The sequence below is a fragment of the Haematobia irritans genome, chromosome 1 (genome assembly GCF_050003625.1).
Source record: "Haematobia irritans isolate KBUSLIRL chromosome 1, ASM5000362v1, whole genome shotgun sequence".
NCBI lineage: Eukaryota > Metazoa > Arthropoda > Insecta > Diptera > Muscidae > Haematobia > Haematobia irritans.
This window is the reverse complement of record NC_134397.1, coordinates 138,329,882-138,356,537: the sequence shown is the minus strand read 5'-3', so window position 1 is coordinate 138,356,537 and position 26,656 is coordinate 138,329,882. Positions and strand designations below refer to the sequence as shown.

Below are 26,656 nucleotides of genomic sequence, written 5' to 3'. Positions count from 1 at the left end.
GGGGGCTATATATAATTATGGACCGATATGGACCAATTTTTGCATGGTTGTTAGAGACCATATACTAACACCATGTACCAAATTTCAGCAGGATCGGACGAAATTTTCTTCTCTTAGAGGCTCCGCAAGCCAAATCGGAGGATCGGTTTATATGGGGGCTATATATAATTATGGACCGATGTGAACCAATTTTTGCATGGTTGTTAGAGACCATATACCAACACCATGTACCAAATTTCAGCCGGATCGGATGATATTTGCTTCTCTTAGAGGCTCCGCAAGACAAATCTGGGGATCGGTTTATATGGGGGCTATATATAATTATTGACCGATGTGGACCAATTTTTGCATGGTTGTGAGAGACCTTACACCAACACCATGTTCCAAATTTCAGCCGGATCGGATGAAATTCGCTTCTCTTAGAGGCTCCGCAAGCCAAATCGGAGGATCGGTTTATATGGGGGCTATATATAATTATGGACCGATATGGACCAATTTTTGCATGGTTGTTAGAGACCATGTACCAAATTTCAGCCGGATCGGATGAAATTTGCTTTTCTTAGAGGCCTCGCAAGCCAAATTTGGGGGTCCGTTTATATGGGGGCTATACGTAAAAGTGGACCGATATGGCCCATTTGCAATACCATCCGACCTACATCAATAACAACTACTTGTGCCAAGTTTCGAGTCGAGAGGTTGTTTCGTTCGGAAGTTAGCGGGATTTCAACAGACGGGCGGACGGACGGACATGCTTAGATCGACTCAGAATTTCACCACGACCCAGAATATATATACTTTATGGGGTCTTAGAGCAATATTTCGATGTGTTACAAACGGAATGACAAAGTTAATATACCCCCCCATCTTGTGGTGGAGGGTAAAAAAAATACAAAAACCCAAATTGATTCGAATTCGAGTGATTCCTTTTCTTTCGAATGCGTTTTCGTTCGATATACAGCAACAGGGCATAAAGCAATTTTCGATAGTTAATATTTGTTTTATTCTCTAATCCCGAAATATAAAAGGCAACCCTCGTATTCTTAAGTAATACTATTTATATAGCAATGATCAGCATTTTTTTATAGTGGTTGTATCTTAACAAATACGGTGCGAATTAAACTAAGTTTTTATTTACAAATAAAAAATTTGACTTTAGTACACTGAAAAAAAACAGTGAACCCGCCAGGAAGAAAACTTTCGGTTAATTTTAGAAAATGTTTAATATTTTTAGAAAATTTTAACTAAACAGTATTACAAACGCTGGCATCACTCCGATGTCATAAAAATAAGTAAATATTTTTCAACAAATTCAAGAACATTTTTTAGACATAAATAAGTTTTTTCACTTGTTAAAGAAAAATTTGTAGTTTGAAGGAAAAAAAATGGAGTTCAAAATTGCAAGAATGTCTTTAGTGACATACGAAGTTCATGATGAACGGATTTGTAGTAAAATTTACAAATTTAAAGAAATAATGAAATATTTTGTGGAAGGCACGAATTTAGCTAATCTTCATGCTTCATTTGTGTATATTTTTTTCCTGGGTTTTAGTTAATTTAACTAATGTACGCAAAAAATTATTAGAGTAAAGGAAACTTTCTCCAAATATAATAATTCCATGCACTAAAATAAAGTTAAATTGGCTTTAGTGAAATAGAGAGTTAACTTTTTTTTGAGTGTAGAGAATAGAAATATGTTTACACTACACAGTTTTTTTTACCAACATTACTTTCATCTCTGGTAAATATTATCTAACTTCCAATTTGAAGTTTTTTGAATTTTTGGACAGAATTTGATTTTTAGTTTTGAATGCAAATTACTCCGAAGTATAACAAATTTTCCGGAAAAACATAGTTTCAAGCGAAACCCTAACCTCTCTCTCTCCGAGATGCCGCAAATAAGCTGGGTGTATCGTCTACAACCGTGCATCGAGCCAAAAAACGAGCCGGACTATCGACTTACAAGAAGGTAGTGACTCCAAATCGCGATGATAAACAAAATACGTCGGCCAAATCGCGATCCCGGAGGCTGTACACGACGATGCTGACGAAGTTTGACTGCGTGGTAATGGACGACGAAACCTACGTCAAAGCCGACTACAAGCAGCTTCCGGGACAGGAGTTTTATACGGCAAAAGGAAGGGGAAAGGTAGCAGATATTTTCAAGCACATAAAACTGTCAAAGTTCGTAAAGAAATATCTGGTTTGGCAAGCCATCTGTACCTGTGGCTTGAAAAGCAGCATTTTCATAGCTTCCGGGACTGTCAACCAAGAAATTTACGTGAAAGAGTGTTTGAATAAACGTCTGCTGCCTTTCCTGAAGAAACACGGTTGTTCCGTACTGTTTTGGCCGGATTTGGCATCTTGCCATTACGGTAAAAAGGCCATGGAGTGGTACGCCGCCAACAACGTGCAGGTGGTTCCCAAGGACAAAAACCCTCCCAACACGCCAGAGCTCCGCCCAATTGAGAAATACTGGGCTATTGTCAAGCGGAACCTAAAGAAGACCAAAAAAACTGCTAAGGACGAGCAGCAGTTCAAGGCAAACTGGCTTTCTGCGGCGAAGAAGGTGGCTGTACAAAATCTGATGACAGGTGTCAAGCGTGAGGCCCGACAATTCGGATTTGGAAAAGCGAAAGCCTAACTGAATATTTTTCCTGAATTTTATACTAATTGAACTTGAAAAAGAAATTTAATTTGATTTTTTAAATAAACGATTTCACCGATTTACACGCGTTTTCCCTTGACCAAATTTTGACCGTATCACCCTTTATAATCCACCGCTGTAAACCTTTGATCAAAATTGCGATTGGCGCGCTAACCATTGTACCACTGTAGCTACCGATTCTGTAGATATTATTTGACACATAAGGAGAGACTAGAGATTGTAAAAGTTGACTTTTCGAGTTTTCAACTTTTTCAAAATTTGAACAAAATTTACCATTACTGTAGGTGATGATGTATCTCGGATGGTATTGCAAATGGGTCATATCGGGTCATATCGTTTAAGTACAGCCACCATATAAATTGATCTCAAGTTTAGACATACGGTACGTGATGAAGAAAATTTAGTACGTCATCTTAGTTTATGCCTTTTAACAACCATGTAAAACTTGATCGATACCGGTCGGTAATTATATATTGCGCCCATATCAACCGATCCACAGATTTGACTTCTTCGGAACCTCTTCGAGGACCAAATTTCATCGGATCCGATCCGATTCAAAATTATTGTAGACTTCTCTTTATAAAACGATTAAGAAAATGAGGCTTATATTGGTAGTTAATATGCATATTTTATCTAAAATTTAGAAGACAATGTTAGTAAATAATACTATACTTTGCCATTGGCAACTGTCACTAAAATTCAAGTAATTGAGGTTGACAATCTTTGGTAGAACTTTGCACGCAATTCGCGGCGGAGGGTACATGATATTTGGTCTGCCTGCACTATCGGATATATATCAGGTTGGCTGATAAGTCCCCGGTCTAACAAAGAAAAACACATTTTTGTGTCAAAATTCGTTTTTATTATTCAACATAGTTCCCTTCAAAAGCGATACGACGATTATAACGACCTTCCAATTTTTTGATACCATTTTGGTGGTACTCCTTCGGCCTCAAAATAGGCCTCAGTTTTCGCGACCACCTCTTCATTATGTGTGTGAAGATAAATTCGAATTTGAAATTTGCAGCAAAAACTTAGCCGAGACACAAATTTGGAAATGCTTTTTCAAGAAATTTTTACAACCGAGCCCACTGTGCCAAAACTAAGCCGCGTGCGGTATAGAGACTAGGCTCATTGGAAAGGGCTTGAGCTCAGCTTTCATAATCACAAAAGTCTTCATTAGAAAAGTATTTGTGAAAAGCGAAAATTTTAAAACAAAATTTTCAACAAATTTTTCAACGGAGCCCACTGTGCCAAAACTAAGCCGCGTGCGGTATAGAGACTGAGTTCATTGGAAAGGGCTTGAGCTCAGCTTTCATAATCACAAAAGTCTTCATTAGAAAAGTATTTGTGAAAAGCGGAAATTTGAAAATGCTTTTTCAAGAAATTTTTACAACCGAGCCTACTGTGCCAAAACTAAGCCGCGTGCGATATAGAGACTATACTCATTGGAAAGGGCTTGAGCTCAGCTTTCACATCCATAAAAGTCTTCATTAGAAAAGTATTTGTGAAAAGCGCAAATTGGAAAATAAAATTTTCAACAAATTTTTACAACGGGCCCACTGCGCCAAAACTAAGCCGCGTGCGATATAGAGACTAGGCTCATTGGAAAGGGCTTGAGTTGGTAGTATTTTTTTCTGTGTTTGGTCTATGAGTTTTTAATTAATTTTTAGGTTTTTGCACAAAAAATTTTTTTATTTTATTAGCACGAAATTTATTGAACCAATTAAAAAATTGATCGACACTATTATTTATTTGTAGTTTAATTAATTATAAATGAATAATGATACAATAAACAGTTTATTGGCATAATTTAAAAATTAATTGAATCAACACTACAATTGATTGTAAATTCCGAATTAATTAAGTAATTTTGTAATTTGTGATTGATGCTATCTACTCCTTTATGTAAGCAATTTCAATAAAAATAAAATTGCTTCAGTGAAAAAATAGTGTTTCGCTATCTTAATCAATCACACTTTTGATGGAATTAATTGGATTTAATTGAATTAATTAAATTTGCGGACAAAATGATTCGGAACCGCGAATCAACAAATCTTCATTACGCAGCAAAAATGCCACCAATATATTTTAAATTAAAGTTTTAATTATTAATTTAATTTAATCACAATTTTATTGATTTCATTATTTATTTAGTTAAAACAAAAATCAATTGCAAAATTGAATTGGAACATCTAATTTTTTAGTTGTTATAGATGATTGATATTATCATTTTCGTGATAGAAAAAAATTTAATTACAAATTGATAGGAGCAATTAATTTTGCGATATATCAAAATTTTGTTTTACGCATTCAAACGCAGTGAACATAAAAGTTTATTGATAAATATCAGCTGTTCCCAACGTGTGAGTCCTACGCAGAAAAAATATCTTCAACACATTTCCTTTGAAAAAGTTGATAGAAGTTGAAAAATTTTCCAATTAATAAATTAATTGATGCAATTAACTTTTTAATCAAGATGGAAACATTAAATTAATTAATAATATTAAATTTTTTAAGTAAAAAACTAATTGATACAGTTAACTTTTTAATGAAAAAATTAATTGAGTTTTGCAATTAATATCAATTAAGTTTTTAATTCAGTCATTTAAAAAATTAATTCAAATTTGCTCTTGACATCAATTAATTTTTTTAATGTCATTTTCATGATTTAAGAAATTTCAATTAAATAGTTAAATGTATCAATTAATTTCGTGATTGAATCAGAAAAAACATTTTTGTGTGTATATAAAAAAGAATATTGACAATATTGAGAAATTGTTTATCCTTTAAATAAAACTTTAAAATTTAGTTACATCTATATGGTAAAGACTTTTGTGATTATGAAAGCTGAGTTCAAGCCCTTTCCAATGAGCTTAGTCTCTATACCGCACGCGGCTTAGTTTTGGCACAGTGTGCTCGTTGTAAAAATTTTTTGAAAATGTTGTTTTCAAATTTTCGCCTTTCACAAATACTTTTCTAATGAAGAAAAGTATTTGTGAAAGCTGAGCTCAAGCCCTTTCCAATGAACCTAGTCTCTATATCGCACGCGGCTTGGTTTTGGCACAGTGGGCCCGTTGTAAAAATTTGTTGAAAATTTTGTTTTCAAATTTTCGCTTTTCACAAATACTTTTCTAATGAAGACTTTTATGGATGTGAAAGCTGAACTCGAGCCCTTTCCAATGAGCCTACTCTCTATAGTGCACGCGGCTTAGTTTTGGCACAGTGGGCCCGTTGTAAAAATTTGTTGAAAATTTTGTTTTCAAATTTTCGCTTTTCACAAATACTTTTCTAATGAAGACTTTTATGGATGTGAAAGCTGAACTCAAGCCCTTTCCAATGAGCCTACTCTCTATAGTGCACGTGGCTTAGTTTTGGCACAATGGGCTCCGTTGTAAAAATTTGTTGAAAAAGCATTTTCAAATTTCCGCTTTTCACAAATACTTTTCTAATGAAGACTTTTATGGATGTGAAAGCTGAACTCAAGCCCTTTCCAATGAGCCTACTCTCTATAGTGCACTCGGCTTAGTTTTGGCACAGTGGGCTCCGTTGTAAAAATTTGTTGAAAAAACATTTACAAATTTCCGCTTTTCACAAATACTTTTCTAATGAAGACTTTCGTTGGTATGAAAGCTGAGCTCAAGCCCTTTCCAATGAGCCTATTCTCTATATCGCAAGCGGCTTAATTTTGGCACAGTGGGCCCGTTGTAAAAATTTGTTGAAAATTTTGTTTTCAAATTTTCGCTTTTCACAAATAATTTTCTAATGAAGACTTTTGTGATTATGAAAGCTGAGCTCAAGCCCTTTCCAATGAGCCTACTCTCTATATCGCACGCGGCTTAATTTTTAAATAATAAGCCAAATACTAAAAATCCAAATTCGAATTTGAAATCCTAAATTCGAATTTGAAAAATATGTTTGGTGCTGGTTTGTGTCTCGGCTAAGTTTTTGCTGCAAATTTCAAATTCGAATTTATCTTCACACACATTGAAGGTTGGTAATATATAAAAATAATATGCATTTAGTACTAGCGACGCCATCTATGTGTCAGACCGGGGACTTATCAGCCAACCTGTTATACTTGTTAAATATGAACACATAAAAATGTTGATTCAATCACGAAATTAATTGATCAATTCAACCTGTTCACATCCCGAAGATAAATTTAAAGATTTTATCTATGAAGACTAAATCACATTCAGGATTTATAAGAACCAGTTTTGGTTGAGTTTTTGGGTAATCATAAACATCTCGTGTAGGTGTGCAAGATAAATGATGAAATGACGCCTTGATCCGAAATCTAAAATCTGTAGACTTTTACCCCCTTTATTGAAATGATTACAAGAAGCGAAATCTGGAAATTTTACATTCAGTTTCAAGTAATTTTCATGATTAGGCGCACTAATCACGAAAATACAATCCATCCATACCATCAAGAAGTGAAATCGGCCTTGCCAAAAACCACGGTTTATATACGACCAAGGACTTAAATCGGGAGATCAGTCTATATGGGTGCTATGCCAAAAACATGCACCGATACATACCAAATTCAGCGCACCTAATTGTGGTTCTGAAAATCGTACATAATCTAGACCAAAAATCGGAGGGCGGCTTTATAAGGAGGATGTATCAATATCCGATATTGACCAATGCATACCATTTTCGACACACCTACCTTTGGTTCTAAAATACCTCTAAATTTCCAATTTCAGACAAATCGGATAAAAAATATCGTACGGTTTCTAGAAGCCCAAGAAGCAAAATGGGAGATCGGTCTATATGGGGGCTATACCACACCATTTTCGACAAACCTATTTGTGGTCCTAAAATACCTCTAAATTTCCACCTTCAGACAAATCGGATAAAAACTACGGTTTCTAGAAGCCCAAGAAGTAAAATCGGGAGATCGGTCTATATGTGGGGGCTATAACAACACATAGACCGATACATGCTATTTTCGCCACATCTATTTGTGGTCCTAAAATACCTCTACATTTCCAATTTCAGACAAATCGGATAAAAACTATGGTTTCTACAAGATCAAGAAGTACACTCGGGAGATCGGTGTATATGGGGACTATACTAAAACATGGAACGATACACCCCATTTTCGATACACCGACTTCTGGTCTTAAAATACCTCTAGATTCCCAATTTTAGGTAAATAGAATAAAAACTACGGTTTTTAAAAGCCCAAGACACCAAATCGAGGGATCGGTATATGTGGAAGCTATATCAAAACCTGGACCAATATAGCCCATCTTCGAACTTGGCCTGCGTGCAGACAAAAGACGATAGCGCCATTATTGAAGACTGTAGCGTGATTACAACAGACAGACAGACAGACAGACGGACATGCTTATATCGTCTTACAATTTCTCCCTGATCAAGAATATATATACTTTGTATAGTCAGAAATCGATATTTCGATGTGTTACAAACGGAATGACAAACTTATTATACCCCCATCACCATTCTATGGTGGTGGATATAAAAATGTCGTGAGGCCAATGATTTCATGCCCTTAACTATTTAATGTCCCATTTTTTGTGCCAGCTGATAAAATATTCCAGGGTTACGACACAAATGTAAGAAAGCGAAACAAGGAAACTCAATACGGTAAAATCCAGTATAAGCCGCAAAGTCACTTGTAAAGTTTTGACTAAATTTTGTTATTGTTTTTTAATATTTTTGCTGCCTTTAGGCGTGTTTTACTAAAAGCTTCTCGTTTTATCTAAGACCGCCTAAAGGCGGGTTTGGGCATTAAAGGGTTAAAATACGAATGCGAATATTGCTTATCATAGAAGACGATATAACGTTTTAATTTCCTTGTCCAAAAGTCGATAAACTTTTCGATGATGTCGTTATGTTCTTATTTATTTATTCAGTTTAAAGCTAAAAGCAGCCGTGATTCACAAAATATAACAAAGAATAATGCAATTAAATGACTCTAAAAGGAAATACTTATGAAGTATTTCCATTTAGAGAAAATAGGCCCGACTTTGTGATAAGTGATTCAACAATTGTCTTTAAGCTGCTCTATTTGTTTTCCTTAAAGATGGATACTAAACTCGAGCTTAGCCGCTAAAATCAAGAATGAATCAGTAAATGCTGAACAAAATTATATAGTTTTATTTATTTATATATATCATATTTCGGCTTGATGTCCTCTAAAAAATCTTTTTACGAGTTTCGATCAATTTTAGCCGAAATTTTCCAATATTTCGACTAACATCGTCAGTCTTCGACGGGGCATTACAATTTTAACACATACACAAAGAAAGGAAGAAAAAAAGAGAAAGTTTTTGTCCGTTCAATTTTTTGCCTAATTTTCTATAGAAATAACATTTTGACAAAATTTTCTATAGAAATAAAATTTTTGTAAAAAATTTTCTATAGAAATAAAATTTTTTGACAAAGTTTTCTATAGAAATAAAATTTTGACAAAATTTTCTATAGAAATAAAATTTTGACAAAATTTTCCATAGAAAAAAAATTGACACAATTTTCTATAGAAATAAAATTTTGACAAAATTTTCTATAGAAATAAAATTTTGATAAAATATTTTATAGAAATAAAATTTCTATAGAAATAAAATTTTGATAAAATATTTTATAGAAATAAATTTTCTATAGAAATAAAATTTTGACAAAATTGTCTATAGAAAACATTTTGACAAAATTTTTCATGGAAAAAATGTTGACAAAATTTTCTATAGAAATAAAATTTTTTGACAAAATTTTACTATAGAAGTAAAATGCTTTGACAAAATTTTCTATAGAAATAAAATTTTGACAAAATTGTCAATAGAAAAATGTTGACGAAATTTTCCATCGAAAAATGTTTCCAAATTTTCTATAGAAATAAAATTTTGACAAAATTTTCTATAGAAATAAAATTTTTTGAAAAAATTTTCTATAGAAATAAAATATTTTGACAAAGTTTTCTATAGAAATAAAATTTTTTGACAAAATTTTCTATAGAAATAAAATTTTGACAAAATTTTCTATAGAAATAAAATTTTGACAAAATTGTCTATAGAAATAAAATTTTGACAAAATTTTCTATAGAAATAAAATTTTGACAAAATTTTCTATAGAAATAAAATTTTGACAAAATTTTCTATAGAAATAAAATTTTGACAAAAGTTTCCATAAAAATAAAATTTCGACAAAATTTTCTATAGAAATAAAATTTTGACAAAATTTTCTAAAGAAATAAAATTTTGACATTTTTTAAAGAACTAAAATTTTAACAAAATATTTTATAGAATAAAATTTTGACAAAATTGTTTATAGAAAAAATGTTGACAAAATTTTCTATAGAAAACATGTTGACAACATTTTCTATAGAAATAAAATTTCGATAAAATATTTTATAGAAATAAAAGTTCTATAGAAATAAAATTTTGCCAAATTTGCCTATAGAAAAAATGTTGAAAAAATTTTCTATAGAAATAAAATTGTTTGACATTTTCTATAGAAGTAAAATTATTTGACAAAATTTTCTATAGAAATAAAATTTTGACAAAATTGTCTATAGAAAAATGTTGACAAATTTGCCATCGAAAAAATAAAATTTAGAAAAAATTTTCTATAGAAATAAAAATTTTTGAAAAAATTTTCTATAGAAATAAAAGTTTTTGACAAAGTTTTCTATAGAAATAAAATTTTGGAAAAATTTTCCATAGAAAAAAAAATGACACAATTTTCTATAGAAATAAAATTTTGACAAACTTTTCTATAGAAATAAAATTTTTTGACAAAATTTTCTATAGAAATAAAATTTTGACAAATTTTCTTAGATAAATGTTGGCGAAATTTTCCATCGAAAAAATGTTGCCAAATTTTCTATAGAAATAAAATTTTGACAAAATTTTCTATAGAAATAAAATTTTTTGAAAACATTTGCTATAGAAATAAATTTTTTTGACAAAGTTTTCTATAGAAATAACATTTTGACAAAATTTTCTACAGAAATAAAATTTTGACAAAATTTTCTATAGAAATAAAATTTTTTGACAAAATTTTCTATAGAAATAACATTTTTTGACAAAATTTTCTATAGAAATAAAATTTTTGACTAAATTTTCTATAGAAATAAAATTTTGACAAAATTTTCTATAAAAATAAAATGTTGACAAAATTTTCTATAGAAATAAAATTTTGACAAAATTTTCTATAGAAAAAAAAATTGACACAATTTTCTATAGAAATAAAATTTTGACAAATTTTTCTATAGAAATAAAATTTTGACAAAATTGTCTACAGGAAAAATGTTGACAAAATTTTCCATAGAAAAAATTTTGACAACATTTTCTATAGAAATAAAATTTTGACAACATTTTCTATAGAAATAAAATTTTGACAAAATTTTCTATAGAAATAAAATTTTAAAAAAATTTTCTAAAGAAATGAAATTTTGACAAAATATTCTATAAAAATAAAATTTTGAGAAAATTTTCTATAGAAATAACATTTTTACAAAATTTTCTATAGAAATAAAATTTTGACAAATTTTTCTATAGGAAAAAAATGTTGACAAAACCACCAATACACGAGTGCCAACCGTGATTGAAAGACTAGATTTGCCTAACCCCTCCAACTAAAAGACAACCCTCGTAGGACATTCCCTTCAAAAAATAAACAAGTCTTCCATGTAATAGTAAATTGATTATTCATTTCAAATTGAGTTGGGTTTATGAGCCACAACCTGCAGAAAATTTGCAACTATCAAACTGACTTATGTGTTAGCCAGAAAAGCTGATTTCACATTTAAGAATATGGCCATAGTAGCAAATTTATTTTTAGCTTTTGTGTTTAATGTAAATGTTAACCTCAGGTACATATCATATAGCCCATGTTCCATTCCATCGAACTCACCCGGATATTCAACTGTAATACTCTCTGATATTACTGCAGTTTCATTGGCATTGATTTTACATCTATACACTCCGCTCACTTTTTCCGCCGGTGGCAAACGTAATGTTCCATTCCGGTAGACATAGTAATCGTTGAGTTTCCTTGGCAGTGATTTAAGGATGTTATCATTAAAGAACCAAGTATAAAAATAATTGGTCTCATCTGTAAATGAAAGAGAAAATGGCATGTTATTCTATAATTTCCAAGCAAGCAAGGATAGTGACAGGATGTTTCTTGAACATCCTTTAATGGGATTTTTACTCGTACCATATAGCACATACTTACTTTGATAATAGGATTCATCGATGGTTGCTTTGCATGATAGATAATGCGGTAGATGAGGTTTTGTTAGGACCAATTTTGTTATGGTGGGACTTTCAATTTGCAGGAATGGTCTTTGATTCAGTGCCGCATTGCCATGGACTGAAATGAAGAAAATTGAAGTGAACAATCAAAAGTTAATGGGATATCTGTTAATGGCACATGCAATTGATATGAATAAAGTATAAATATTTTATTGTTGTCATTTTTGATTGTAACTAAATATTTGAGCTGAATTGATATGGGTATGTCTTTCAAATATATTGCGATATGGGGATGATGAGTTTAAAAATAAAACAATGCAAATCAAAAACAAGTATAAACGGCCGTAAGTTCGGCCAGGCCGAATCTTATGTACCCACCACCATGGATTGCGTAGAAACTTCTACGAAAGACTGTCATCCACAATCGAATTACTTGGGTTGTGGTATCTTAAATCGTTTTCTAAATTGTGAGTTAGTCCATACGTGTTATATTAGACAAAACAAGTATATACGGCCGTAAGTTCGGCCAGGCCGAAGCTTATGTACCCTCCATCATGGATTGCGTAGAAACTTCATCTAAACACTGCCATCCACAATCGAATTACTTAAGTTGCGGTAACGCTTGCCGATGTCAAGGTATCTTAAAACCTCCTAACACCATCTTCTAAATTGTATGTAAGTCCATACGTGGTATATATTAATCAAAAAAGATCGATCCAATACGTATATAATTCAGTTTGACAAAGAAATAAAAAAAATATAGAAATAAAATTTTAACAAAATTTTCTATAGAAATAAAATTTTCACAAAATTTTCTATAAAAATAAAAATTTTGACAAAATTTTCTATAGAAAGAAAATTTTGACAAAAATTTCTACAGAAATAAAATTTTAACAAAATTTTCTATAGAAATAAACTTTTGACAACATTTTCTATAGAAATAAAATCTTGGTAGATTATTTTTGGCTCGAGTGGCAACCATGATCATGAACCGAATAAAATTTTAACAAAATTTGCTATAGAAATAAAATTTTGACAATGATGAAAATTTTATTATGAACCGAATAAAATTTTAACAAAATTTTCTCTAGAAATAAAATTTTGACAAAATTTTCTATAGAAATAAAATTTTGGTAGATTATTTTTGGCTCTAGTGGCAACCATGATTTTGAACCGATATGGACCAATTGTGTGATTGGACCAATTTTGGTATGGTTGTTAGCGACCATATACTAACATCACGTGCCTAATTTGAACCGGATCGGATGAATTTTGCTCCTCCAAGATGCTCCGGAGGTCAAATCTGGAGAATGTTTTATATGGAGGCTATATATAATTATGGACCGATATGGACCAATTCTGGCACGGTTGTTAAAGATCATATACTAACACCATGTTCCAAATTACAACCGGATTGGATGAAATTTGCTTCTCTTGGAGACTTCGCATGCCAAATCTGGGGATCGGTTTATATGGGGGCTATATATAATTATGAACCGATGTGGACCAATTTTTGCATGGTTGTTAGAGACCATATACCAATATCATGTACCAAATTTCAGGCGGATCGGATGAAATTTGCTTCTCTTTGAGGCTCCGCAACCCAAATCTGGGGATCGGTTTATATGGGCGCCATATATAATTATGGACCGATGTGGACCAATTTTTGCACGGTTGTTAGAGACCATATACCAATACCATGTACCAAATTTAAGCCGGATCGGATGCAATTTGCTCCTCTTTGAGGCTTCGCAAGCCAAATCTGGAGATCGGTTTATATGGGGTCTATATATAATTATGGACCGATGTGGACCAATTTTTGCATGGTTGTTAGATACCATATACCAACATCATGTACCAAATTTCAGCCGGATCGAATGAAATTCGCTTCTCTTTGAGGCTCCGCAAGCCAAATCTGGGGATCGGTTTATATGGGGGCTATAAATAATTATGGACCGATGTGGACCAATTTTTGCATGATTGTTAGAGACAATATACCAACATCATGTACCAAATTTTAGCCGGACCGGATGAAATATGCTTCTCTTAGAGGCTCCACAATCCAAATCTGGGGATCGGTTTATATGGGGCTATATATAATTAAGGACCGATATGGACCAATTTTTTCATGGTTGTTAGAAACCATATACCAACATTATGTACCAAATTTCAGCCGGATCGGATGAAATTTTCTTCTCTTTGAGGCTTCGCAAGTCAAATCTGGGGATCGGTTTATATGGGGGCTATATATAATTATGGACCGATGTGAACCAATTTTTTCATGGTTGTTAGAAACCATATACCAACATTATGTACCAAATTTCAGCCGGATCGGATGAAATTTTCTTCTCTTTGAGGCTCCGCAAGTCAAATCTGGAGATCGGTTTATATGGGGGCTATATATAATTACGGACCGATGTGGACCAATGTTTGCATAGTTGTTAGAGACCATATACCAACACCATATACCAAATTTCAGCCGGATCGGATGAAATATGCTTCTGTTAGAGGATCCACAAGCCAAATCTGAGGGTCCCTTTATATGGGGGCTATACGTAAAAGTGGACCGATATGGCCCATTTTCAATATCATCCGACCTACATCGATAACAACTACTTGTGCCAAGTTTCAAGTCGATAGCTTGTTTCGTTCGGAAGTTAGCGTGATTTCAACAAACGGACGGACGGACGGACATGCTTAGATCGACTCAGAATTTCACCACGACCCAGAATATATATACTTTATGGGTTCTTAGAGCAATATTTCGATGTGTTACAAACGGAATGACAAAGTTAATATACCCCCATCCTACGATGGAGGGTATAAAAAGTATGTGTAGGTAAGTCTACAAATAATTGCGAATCGATATGGACTTTTGCACGGTACGTAGGGAGCCAGAATTGAAATATGGGGGTCGCTTATATGGGGTCTATATACAATTATTGATATGGACCAATTTTTGTGTGATTGGGGGTCGATTTATCTGAGGGCTATATATAACTATAGACCTATATGGACCTAATTAGGCATGGTTGTTAACGGCCATATACTAGCACAATGTACCAAATTTCAACTCACTCGGATGAAAGTTGCTCCTCCAAGAGGCTCCAAAACCAAATCTCGGGATCGGTTTATATGGGGGCTATATATGATTATGGACTGATATGGACCACTTTTGGCATGGTTGTTAAATATCATATACTACCACCACGTACAAAATTTCAACCAGATCGGATGAATTTTGCTTCTCCAAAAGGCACCGGCGGTCAAATCTGGGGATCGGTTTATATGGGTGCTATATATAATTATGGACTGATATGAACCAATTCCTGCATGGTTGTTGGATACCATATACTAACATCACGTACCAAATTTCAACCGAATCGGATGAATTTTGCTTTTCCAAGGGGCTCCGGAGGTCAAATCTGGGGATCGGTTTATATGGGGGCTATATATAATTATGGACCGATGTGGACCAATTTTTGCATGGTTGTTAGAGACCATATACTAACACCATGTACCAAATTTCAGCCGGATCGGATGAAATTTGCTTCTCTTAGAGGCCTCTCAAGCCAAATCGGGGGATCGGGCTATATATAATTATGGACCGATGTGGACCAATTTTTGCATGGTTGTTAGAGGCCATATACTAACACCATGTACAAAATTTCAGCCGGATCGGATGAAATTTGCTTCTCTTAGAGGCCTCGCAAGCCAAATCGGGGGATCGGTTTATATGGGGGCTATATATAATTATTGACCGATGTGGACCAATTTTTGCATGGTTGTTAGATACCATGTACTAACACCATGTACCAAATTTCAGCCCGATCGGATGAAATGTGCTTCTCTTAGAGGCCTCGCAAGCCAAATTTGGGGGTCCGTTTATATGGGGGCTATACGTAAAAGTGGACCGATATGGCCCATTTGCAATACCATCCGACCTACATCAATAGCAACTACTTGTGCCAAGTTGCAAGTCGATAGCTTGTTTCGTTCGGAAGTTAGCGTGATTTCAACAGACGTACGGACGGACATGCTCAAATCGACTCAGAATTTCACCACGACCTAGAATATATATACTTTATGGGGTCTTAGAGCAATATTTCGATGTGTTACAAACGGAATGACAAAGTTAATATACCCCCCATCCTATGGTGGAGGGTATAAAAACTTTACTTGGATTCAACGATTTTGACCTTCCTTTATTTGTATTTGGTATTTGTTCAGAGCCAAAGATGTGACTTCTTTAAATTAGGGAGCTATCTAGCTTTAAATCTAGGCTTTATAAATTAATATTAGGATACAGATCTCATTTATGGAATTTTCTTTCTCTTTTTGCGATATATTAACAAAGATATTATCGTGCTAATAAATGCCATTTTAAATCCCCAATTTATAAAAAGTACTGCAACCAAGCAAAAACTCCTATTACCAGGTATGAGTACAAGTATGCCTGCGTCAAATTGGGTAACAACTTCTTTGTACATATCCATGACATAGGAGGAAAGTGCTTCGGTGCAAGCATACCAGCAGTCGAAAAATAAGTACTTCGTCGCAAAAATAATAGCTTTACCATAAATATACTCAAAAAGAGCGAGCGTGTTGCTGCTCTCATATCTATTTATAGATTTTATTTTCTCTTATAAGTTAGTTTCGTATTCTCGGTCTTCTCCTTCTGTTTATATTTATGGTAGAAATTTGTACTTTTAAAGTCTCTATGACGCCAGGAGGAATCGAACTCCGACCTGTGGTTTTGTAATCCAACATACTATATCGTATTCCACGGCATGGATTTATTCAGAGTTATGTCTGTTCGCGTACTTTTCGCGTACAGTAAAAAATATCAATTAAAAGCTAGCAAGAGGGTAATGCTGTATTTTACTTTCTTTTAGAGGTGTGCGCGTGACACGAAATTCTCGTGACACGCGTGATTCACGCGTGAATCACGTGAGTCGTGAAAAAAAATCCAAAGCAAGTCTCGTGAATGTGCGTGAATGGGACTAAAATAAATATGTCGTGCGTGAGAAATAAAATCGGTTCGTGAATGTGCGTGAATAAAATTTCTGCAGAATCACGCTCACGAAAAAAATCAAGATTTTATTCATACTCGTATTTTAACTGAAATTAATTTATCTCTCGAACTATATTCTATTTTTGAAGTTTGTTGTGCGTGAGTACTGGTTTTCATTTCGTGAATGTGCGTGAGTTGGATTGGCTACAACACGTATCGTGCGTGAGCGTGCGTGAATAAACATTTTGTTTCGTGAATGTGCGTGAATGTGAGTGAAATATCAGTCACGCGCACACCTCTACTTTCTTTGCTTAAAATTGCTGAAAAGTACTCAAACAGTATCTAGTGGCTATTTGCACTTTCAAATTTTCAGCTTCTGAAACAAAAAACAGATACTGTTTTTTTATACCCACCGCCATAGAATGGTGACGGGGGTATAATAAGTTTGTCATTCCGTTTGTAACCCATCGAAATATTGATTTCCGACTATATAAAGTATATATATATTCTTGATCAGGGAGAAATTCTAAGACGATATAACGATGTCCGTCTGTCCGTCTGTCTGTCTGTCTGTTGTAATCACGCTACAGTCTTCAATAATGAAGCAATCGTGCTGAATTTTTGCACAAACTCGTCTTTTGTCTGCAGGCAGGTCAAGTTCGAAGATGGGCTATATCGGTCCAGGTTTTGATATAGTCCCCATACAAACCAACCTCCCGATTTGGGGTCTTGGGCTTATAGAAATTGTAGTTTTTATCCAATTTGCCTGAAATTTGAAATCTAGAGGTATTTTATGACCATAAAGAAGTGTGCCAAAAATTGTGAGTATCGGTCCATGTTTTGGTATGGTCCCCATATAAAACGACTTCCCGATTTGGGGTCTTGGGCTTATAGAAACCGTAGTTTTTATCCAATTTGCCTGAAATTGGAAATCTAGAGGTCTTTGAGGACCATCAAAAGGTGCGCCGAAAATGGTCCGTATCGTTCCATGTTTTGGTATAGCCCCCATATAGACCGATATCCCGATTTTACTTCTTGGGCTTCTATAATCCGAAGTTTTTATCCAATTTGCCTGAAATTGGAAATCTAGAGGTATTTTCGGGCCATAAAGAGGTGTGCCGAAAACGGTTAGTAGCGGTCCATATTTTAGTATAGCCCCCATAATAACGATCTCCCGATTTAACTCCTTGAGTTTCTAGAAACCCTAGTTTTTATCCGATTTGCCTGAAATTGTAAATATTCTGGTATTTTAGGTTCACAAAAACGTGTGTCGGATTAAGTTTTTATCGGTCCATTTGGTAATGCCTCCATATAGACCGATTTCACTTCTTGAGGGTATAGAAGGCGCACTGATCATGAAAATTGCTTGAAACTCAGTGTAAAATTTCAGGATTTTACTTCTCGGGTGAAAATCTACAGATTTAAGATTTCAAATCAAGACGTTATTCTACAATTTTCTTGCACACTTACAAGAGATGTTAATGATTCCTCTAAAACTCAAACAAAAACGGTTCTTATAAATCCAGAATCTGATATAGTCCTCATAGGTGAAATCTTTAAATTTATCTTCGGGAAGTGTCCTCAAGTCCTCCAGAAATTTCAAAGGAAACCCTAATATTTTGTTCATGGTGGTGGGTATTTAAGATTCGGCCCGGCCGAACTTACTGCTGTATATACTTGTTTTTTTTATACCCTCCACCATAGGATGGGGGGTATATTAACTTTGTCATTCCGTTTGTAACACATCGAAATATTGCTCTAAGACCCCATAAAGTATATATATTCTGGGTCGTGGTGAAATTCTGAGTCGTCCTTCCGTCCGTCCGTCCGTCAGTTGAAATCACGCTAACATCCGAACGAAACAAGCTATCAACTTGAAACTTGGAGCAAGTAGTTGTTATTGATGTAGGTCGGATGGTATTGCAAATGGGCCATATCGGTCCACTTTTACGTATAGCCCCCATATAAACGTACCCCCAAATTTGGCTTGCGAGGCCTATAAGAGAAGCAAATTTCATCCTATCCGGCTGAAATTTGGTACATGATGTTAGTATATGGTCTCTAACAACTATGCAAAAATTGGTCCACATCGGTCCATAATTATATATAGCCCCCGTATAAACCGATCCCCCGATTTGGCTTGCGAGGCCTCTAAGAGAAGCAAATGTCATCCGATCCGGCTGAAATTTGGTACATGGTGTTAGTATATGGTATCTAACAACCATGCAAAAATTGGTCCACATCGGTCCATAATTATATATAGCCCCTATATAAACCGATCACCAGATTTGACCTCCGGCGCCTCTTGGAAGACCAAAATTCATCTGATTCAGTTGAAATTTGGTACGTGGTGTTAATATATGGCCTCAACCTCGCATGCAAAAATTGGTCGATATCGGTCCATAATTATATATAGGCCCCATATAAACCGATCCCCAGATTTGACCTCCAGAGCCGCTTGGAAGAGCAAAATTCTTCCCATTCGGCTGAAATTTGGTAAGTTATGTTAGTATATGGTATCCAACAACCATGAAGGAATTGGTTCCTATCAGTCCATAATTGTATATAGCTCCCATATAAACCGGTCCCCAGATTTGACCTCCGGTGCCTTTTGGAGAAGCAAAATTCATCCGATCTGCTTGAAATTTGGTACGTGGTGGAAGTATATGATATTTAACAACCATGCCAAAATTGGTCCATATCAGTCCATAATCATACATAATCATGAAGCCTCTTGGAGGAGCAAATTTCATCAGAGTGAGTTGAAATTTGGTACATTTTGCTAGAATATGGTCGTTAAAAATCATGCCTAACTAGGTGCATATCGGTCTATAGTTATATATGGCCCTCAGATAAATCGATCCCCAATCACGCAAAAATTGGTCCATATCAAGTTCATAATTGTATATAGCCCCCATATAAGCAACCCCCATATTTCAATTCTGGCTCTCTACGTACCGTGCAAAAAGTCCATATCGATTCATAATTATTGGTAGACTTACCTATACATAACGTTTTTGTCTAATATATACCACGTATGGTCTAACTCACAATTTAGAAAACGATGTTAAGAAGTTTTAAGATACCACAACCCAAGTAATTCGATTGTGGATGATAGTCTTTCGAAGAAGTTTCTACGCGATCCATAGTGGAGGGTACATAAGATTCGGCCTGGCCGAATTTACGGCCGTATATACTTGTTTTTTTTTTTATACCCACCACCATAGAATGGTGACGGGGGTATAATAAGTTTGTCATTCCGTTTGTATCACATCGAAATATCGATTTCCGACTATATAAAGTAAATATATTCTTGATCAGGGAGAAATTCTAAGACGATATAACGATGTCCGTCTGTCTGTCTGTTGTAATCACGCTACAGTCTTCAATAATGAAGCAATCATGCTGAAATTTTGCACAAACTCGTCTTTTGTCTGCAGGCAGGTCAAGCTCGAAGATGGGCTATATCGGTCCAGGTTTTGATATAGTCCCCATATAAACCGACCTCACGATTTGGGGTCTTGGGCTTATAGAAATCGTAGTTTTTATCCAATTTGCCTGAAATTTGAAATCTATAGGTATTTTATGACCATAAAGAGGTGTGCCAAAAATGGTGAGTATCAGTCCATGTTTTGGTCTAGCTCCCATATAGACCGATCTCCCGATTTTACTTCTTGGGCTTATAGAAACTGCAGTTTGTATTCCATTTACCTGAAATTGGAAATCTAGAGGTATTGTAGGACCACAAATACGTTTGCCAAAAATTGTGAGTATCGGTCCATGTTTTGGTATGGTCCCCATATAAAACGACCTCCCGATTTGGGGTCTTGGGCTTATAGAAATCGCAGTTTTTATTCAATTTACCTGAAATTGGAAATCTAGAGGTATTGTAGGACCACAAATACATGTGCTGAAAATGGTGAGTATCGGTCCATATTTTGGTATAGGCCCCATATAGACCGATTTCCCGATTTTACTTCTTGGGCTTTTAGAATCCGAAGTTTTTATCCTATTTGCCTGAAATTGGAAATGTAGAGGTATTTTCGGGCCCATAAGAACGATCTCCCGATTTAACTACTTGGGTTTCTAGAAACCGTAGTTTTTATCTGATTTGCCTGAAATTGTAAATATTCTGGTATTTTAGGCTCACAAAAACGTGCATCGAATTAAGTTAAGATCTTGAAAATTGCTTGAAACTCAATGTAAAATTTCCAGATTTTACTTCTACAGATTTAAGATTTCAAATCAAGACGTTATTTTATAATTTTCTTGCACACTTACAAGAGATGTTAATGATTCCTCTAAAACTCAAACAAAAATGGTTCTTATAAATCCAGAATCTGATATAGTCCTCATAGGTGAAATCTTTAAATTTATCTTCGGGAAGTGTCCTCAAGTCCTCAAGCCCTCCTGAAATTTCAGATGTACATTGTACTGGTGCTTTGTTTGTTATCAAAAACCAACTAGCAACGTATGCTAGAAACAAATTGCAATTTCTCTATCTGATTAATGTCAAATGTAGTCTCTCTTCGGCTCTCTTTTGCTGGCTTTTTAGTGCTAACGAACGTCTTGAGATAAACATTTGTGATGATTATCAAAAATTATCGGGTTCTCCAAGCTGTTGTAATTTTGCAATATAAATTAAGTATTATGCAACATAAGAAAACATGGGAATATTTTTTGGCATTATCAATTAATATGTTGCATTTTTTCTGAAATGCAATTTGACATAACATTTCGCTTTTGTTAACGGCACATTTGTCACATTTGTTTTTAACTTTAACTCCATCGCCACTTATGTTAAAGTGAAAATATCTCGATTTCTGGCAATGAACATGATGAAAATATTTAGATTTTACTCGTCGTGCCCTAAAATTTGGTATATGGGTGTATGCAGTATACACCCCTATACCAAATTACTCATCTATAGTTTTTGCACAATGTTAACTTTATTTTGCTCTGTTAAGCACTTAGCAGAGCTCTGTTAACGTCAAGACAATGTTAACATAAATTTTAAAGATTACTTTATTTTCACTGACATGCGAAATCGGAGGCCTTACCACATGAACCTATAAAAACTAAAACTGATAACCGTTTCGGTGGGTCTAAAATATCACAATATTTACAATTTCAGGCAAATCGGAAAAAACTATGGTTTCTAGAAATCCAAGGAATTAAATCGGAAGATCGGCCTTATGGAGGCAATGCCAAACTCAGGACGGATACATACAATATTCAGCACATATAATTGTAGGTCTAGACTCTAGACCGCAAATCGGAAGGCTTTATAAGGGGGCTATATCAAAAACTGTACCGATATACAATATATTCGGCACAAAAACTAAAATCGAGGGATCGGTCTATTTGGGGTTATAGTAAAACATGGGCCGATACTCGCCATTTTCGGCGATCCTCTTTGTGGTCCTAAAATACCTCTAGATTTCTCATTTCAGGCAAAATGGATAAAAACAACGGTTTCTACAAGCCCACGAAGTAAAATCAAGAGATCGGTCTATATGGAGGATATACCAAAACATTGACCGATACAAACCATTTTCGACACACGTACTTGTGGTCCCATAATACCTATAGTATATATAGTTTCAGGCAAATTGGATCAAAACTACGGATTATAGAAGCCCAAGAAGTAAAATCGGGAGATCGGTCTATATGGGGGCTATATCAAAACATGGACCGGTCCTAAATACTCTCTTTATGGTCCTAAAATACCTCTAGATTTTCAATTAAAGGCAAATTGGATAAAAACTACGGATTCTACATGCCGAAAAAGTAAACTCGGGAGATTGGTCTATATGGGGGCTATATCAAAACATGGACCAATACTCGCCGTTTTCGGCACATCTTTTTATGGCCATAAAATACCTCTAGATTTCCAATTTCAGGCAATTGGATAAAAACTAAGGCAAAGACCCCAAATCGGGACGTCGGTTTGTGGGGACTATATCTGATATAGCCCATTTTCGAACTTGACTTACCTGCATACAAAAGCAAATGTTTGTGCAAAATTTCAGAAAGATTGCTTCATTATTGAAGACTGTAGCGTGATTACAATAGACAGACGGACATGGTTATATCGTCTTAGAATCCCTGACCACGAATGTATGTACTTTATATAGTCGGAAATCGATATTTCGATGTGTTACAAACGGACTGACAAACTTACTATACCCCCATCACCATTCTTGGTGGTGGTTATAAAAATATACCTGTTTTATAGCCTCCACCATAGGATTCGAGTATATTAACTTTGTCATTCCGTTTGTAACACATCGGTATATTGCTCTAAGACCCCATAAATATACATAAGTCGGTGGTCACAACCCATAACAGCCTAAGTCTGTTTTTCAATATTTTCAGTACAGGAGTTTAAAGTTTTGAATCTTTACTGAAAATCAGGAGAATGTGTTTTTTGGAAAACTTTGCTACAGATTCCTAGAAGAGATACAAACATGGAAAATTTAGAGCAAATAAATTTAGATACGCTGAATACGATGGTGCTAATAACTCAATTGTGTCCTAACTCGAGTTAGGCTGTTAAGGGTTGTGACCACAGATATACTCTGGGTCGTTGCGAAAATCTGAGTCGATATAGCCACGTCCGTCCGTTTGTTGAAATCACTCTAACTTCCGAACGAAATAAGCTATCGACTTGAAACTTGGCACAAATAGTTGTTATTGATGTAGGTCGGATGGTATTGCAAATGGGCTATATCAGATAACTTTTACGTATAGCCCTCATATAAACAGACTCCCAAATTTGGCTTACAGAGCCTCTTGAAGGAGGAAAATTTCATCCGATCCGGTTGAAATTTGGTATGTGCTGTTAGTATATGGTCTCTAACAACCATGCAAAAATTGGTCCATATATGCCCATACCCAGCAAAAAAATTTGGAAGTTATTCCAAAGGCACAACTTTAAAAGCGCTTCCAGAAGATGCACTCACAATGATGTTCTTTATTTTGACTACCCATGAAGTTCTTTTTATTCAATTTTTTATAACTTGGTTTTTTCATAATTCTAATGGAATTTTAACTTTTTTTGTTTCAAATAGGTTAGAAACAGAGTAAGAATTCATAAAATGGTACAAATCATTTAAGTTTTGTCGAAAAACATGCTAAATCCATTCTGAAAAAAATTGTGAATTTTTGAAATTATTTGAGGTCAAACGCTTCCGACAAGCGTTAGAATCCATTACAAATTATAAAAAATTATAAAAATTTTTTATTTGACAAAATATCACAGAATTTTTTATTTTACATCCAAAACATTGAATTCGGATCACACCTAAAGAAGTGATGTGATGCAACGGCTTTTGAAATGGAGGACTTCCGTCCTATGACAAGCCCATGTTAAATTCATTACTTCTGCGTCCATTTTGCACCACTTCCGGATCAAAAGAGAAAATTTTCATCACTTTTTTGGCGACGCTTTTTTTGCTGGGTAATTATAACAGGTTGGCTGATAAGTCCCCGGCCTGACACATAGATGGCGCCGCTAGTATTAAATATATATTATTTTTATATAGTACCAACCTTCAAATGATTCGTGTCAAAATTTGACGTCTGTAAGTCAATTAGCTTGTGAGATTTTTTTTTGTTAAGCAATTTTTGTTATTGTGAAAAAAATGGAAAAAAGGAATTTCGTGTTTTGATAAAATAATATTTTCTGAAGTGAAAAAATACGGTGGAAGCAAAAACTTGGCTTGATAATGAGTTTCCGGACTCTACCCCAGGGAAATCAACAATAATTGATTGGTATGCAAAATTAAAGATTGGTGAAATGAGCACGGAGGACGGTGAACGCAGTGGACGCCCGAAAGAGGTGGTTACCGACGAAAACATCAAAAAAATCCACAAAATTATTTTGAATGACCGTAAAATGAAGTTGATCGAGATAGCAGAGGCCTTAAAGATATCAAAGGAACGTGTTGGTCATATCATTCATCAATATTTGGATATGCGGAAGCTCTGTGCAAAATGGGTGCCGCGCGAGCTCACATTTGACCAAAAACAACAACGTGTTGATGATTCTGAGCGGTGTTTGCAGCTGTTAACTCGTAATACACCCGAGTTTTTCCGTCGATATGTGACAATGGATGAAACATGGCTCCATCACTACACTCCTGAGTCCAATCGACAGTCGGCTGAGTGGACAGCGATCGGTGAACCGTCTCCGAAGCGTGGAAAGACTCAAAAGTCCGCTGGCAAAGTAATGGCCTCTTTTTAGTGGGATGCGCATGGAATAATTTTTATCGATTATCTTGAGGAGGGAAAAACCATCAACAGTGACTATTATATGGCGATATTGGAGTGTTTGAAGGTCGAAATCGCGGCAAAACGGCCCCATATGAAGAAGAAAAAAGTGTTGTTCCACCAAGACAACGCACCGTGCCACAAGTCATTGCGAACGATGGAAAAAATTCATGAATTGGGCTTCGAATTGCTTCCCCACCCACCGTATTCTCCAAATATGGCCCCCAGCGACTTTTTCTTGTTCTCAGACCTCAAAAGGATGCTCGCAGGGAAAATATTTGGCTGCAATGAAGAGGTGATCGCCGAAACTGAGGCCTATTTTGAGGCAAAACCGAAGGAGTACTACCAAAATGGTATCAAAAAATTGGAAGGTTGTTATAATCGTTGTATCGCTCTTGAAGGGAAGTATAGGGCTGTTTTCTTTTTGCACTGGATGTAACATTTGTATGGGCTATCCAGAACATCGTTGCACTGGTGTTCTATCCAGAACATCTCATCAGTGCAAGTCGCCCCGATGTTGCCAGATTGTATTTGGATAAAGTGACGCTTCTTCGATTCACAATAGCAATTTATTGTGACTATTTTATCGAAAATCATGAAATTCAACGTGATAAAGTGTCATAAATAATCGCAGCAGTAAATATTTACTACTAATTGAAGCATTTCATACATTAAAAATGCAAGATTTCACATCTTTTCTGTGATTGGTTTTAAACAGCTGATGACAGTGTTGCATATTTTTGAAGATGTCCTGGATAAACGAGTACTCTGTTTTATTTTAGTCCTTAACGGCTTAGCATATCCAGTGCACAAACAGCCCTTATGTTGAATAATAAAAACGAATTTTGACAAAAAAATGCGTTTTTCTTTGTTAGACCGGAGACTTATCAGCCAACCTGTTATATAGCCCCCATATAATCCGATCGCCTGATTTTGTCTTGGAGGAGCAAAATACATCCGATTCGGTTGAAGTTTGTTACATTGTATATGGTCGCTAAAAACCATGGCAAATTTGGTCCATATCGGTCTATAGTTATATATTAGCCCTCAGATAAACCAATACCCAATTACGCAAAAATTGGTCCATATCGGTTCATAATTGTATATAGGCCCCCATATAAAGCGACCGCCATATTTCAATTCTGGCTCTCTAGTTACCGCGCAAAAGTTCATATCGGTTCGTAATTATTTGTAGACGTCCCTATATATACCTTTTTTGTCTAATATATACCACGTATGGACTAACTTACAATTTAGAAGTTGATGTTAAGAATTTTTAAGATACCTTGACATCGGTAAGTATTACCACAACCAAAGTAATTCGATTGAGGATGACAGTCTTTAGTAGAAGTTTCTACGCAATCCATGGTGGGTAGATAAGATTCGGCCTGACCGAGCTTACGGCCGTATGTACTTGTTTGTTCTGCATTTTTTTTTATACCCTCCACCATAGAATGGGGGTATATTAACTTTGTA

At 34.8% G+C, this 26,656-nt stretch overlaps 1 protein-coding gene across 1 annotated transcript in view; it reads right to left on the bottom strand.

The window, feature by feature from the left end:
• Positions 1-26,656, bottom strand: part of plum (IgSF transmembrane protein plum) — a 499,814-nt gene that overhangs the window by 32,381 nt on the left and 440,777 nt on the right. The window contains exons 3-4 of the mRNA XM_075291754.1: positions 11,873-12,010; positions 11,549-11,749 (exon numbers count right to left, since the gene is read on the bottom strand). Of these exons, the coding sequence (XP_075147869.1) occupies positions 11,549-11,749; positions 11,873-12,010 (339 nt within the window). The remainder of the gene's footprint in view (positions 1-11,548; positions 11,750-11,872; positions 12,011-26,656) is intronic.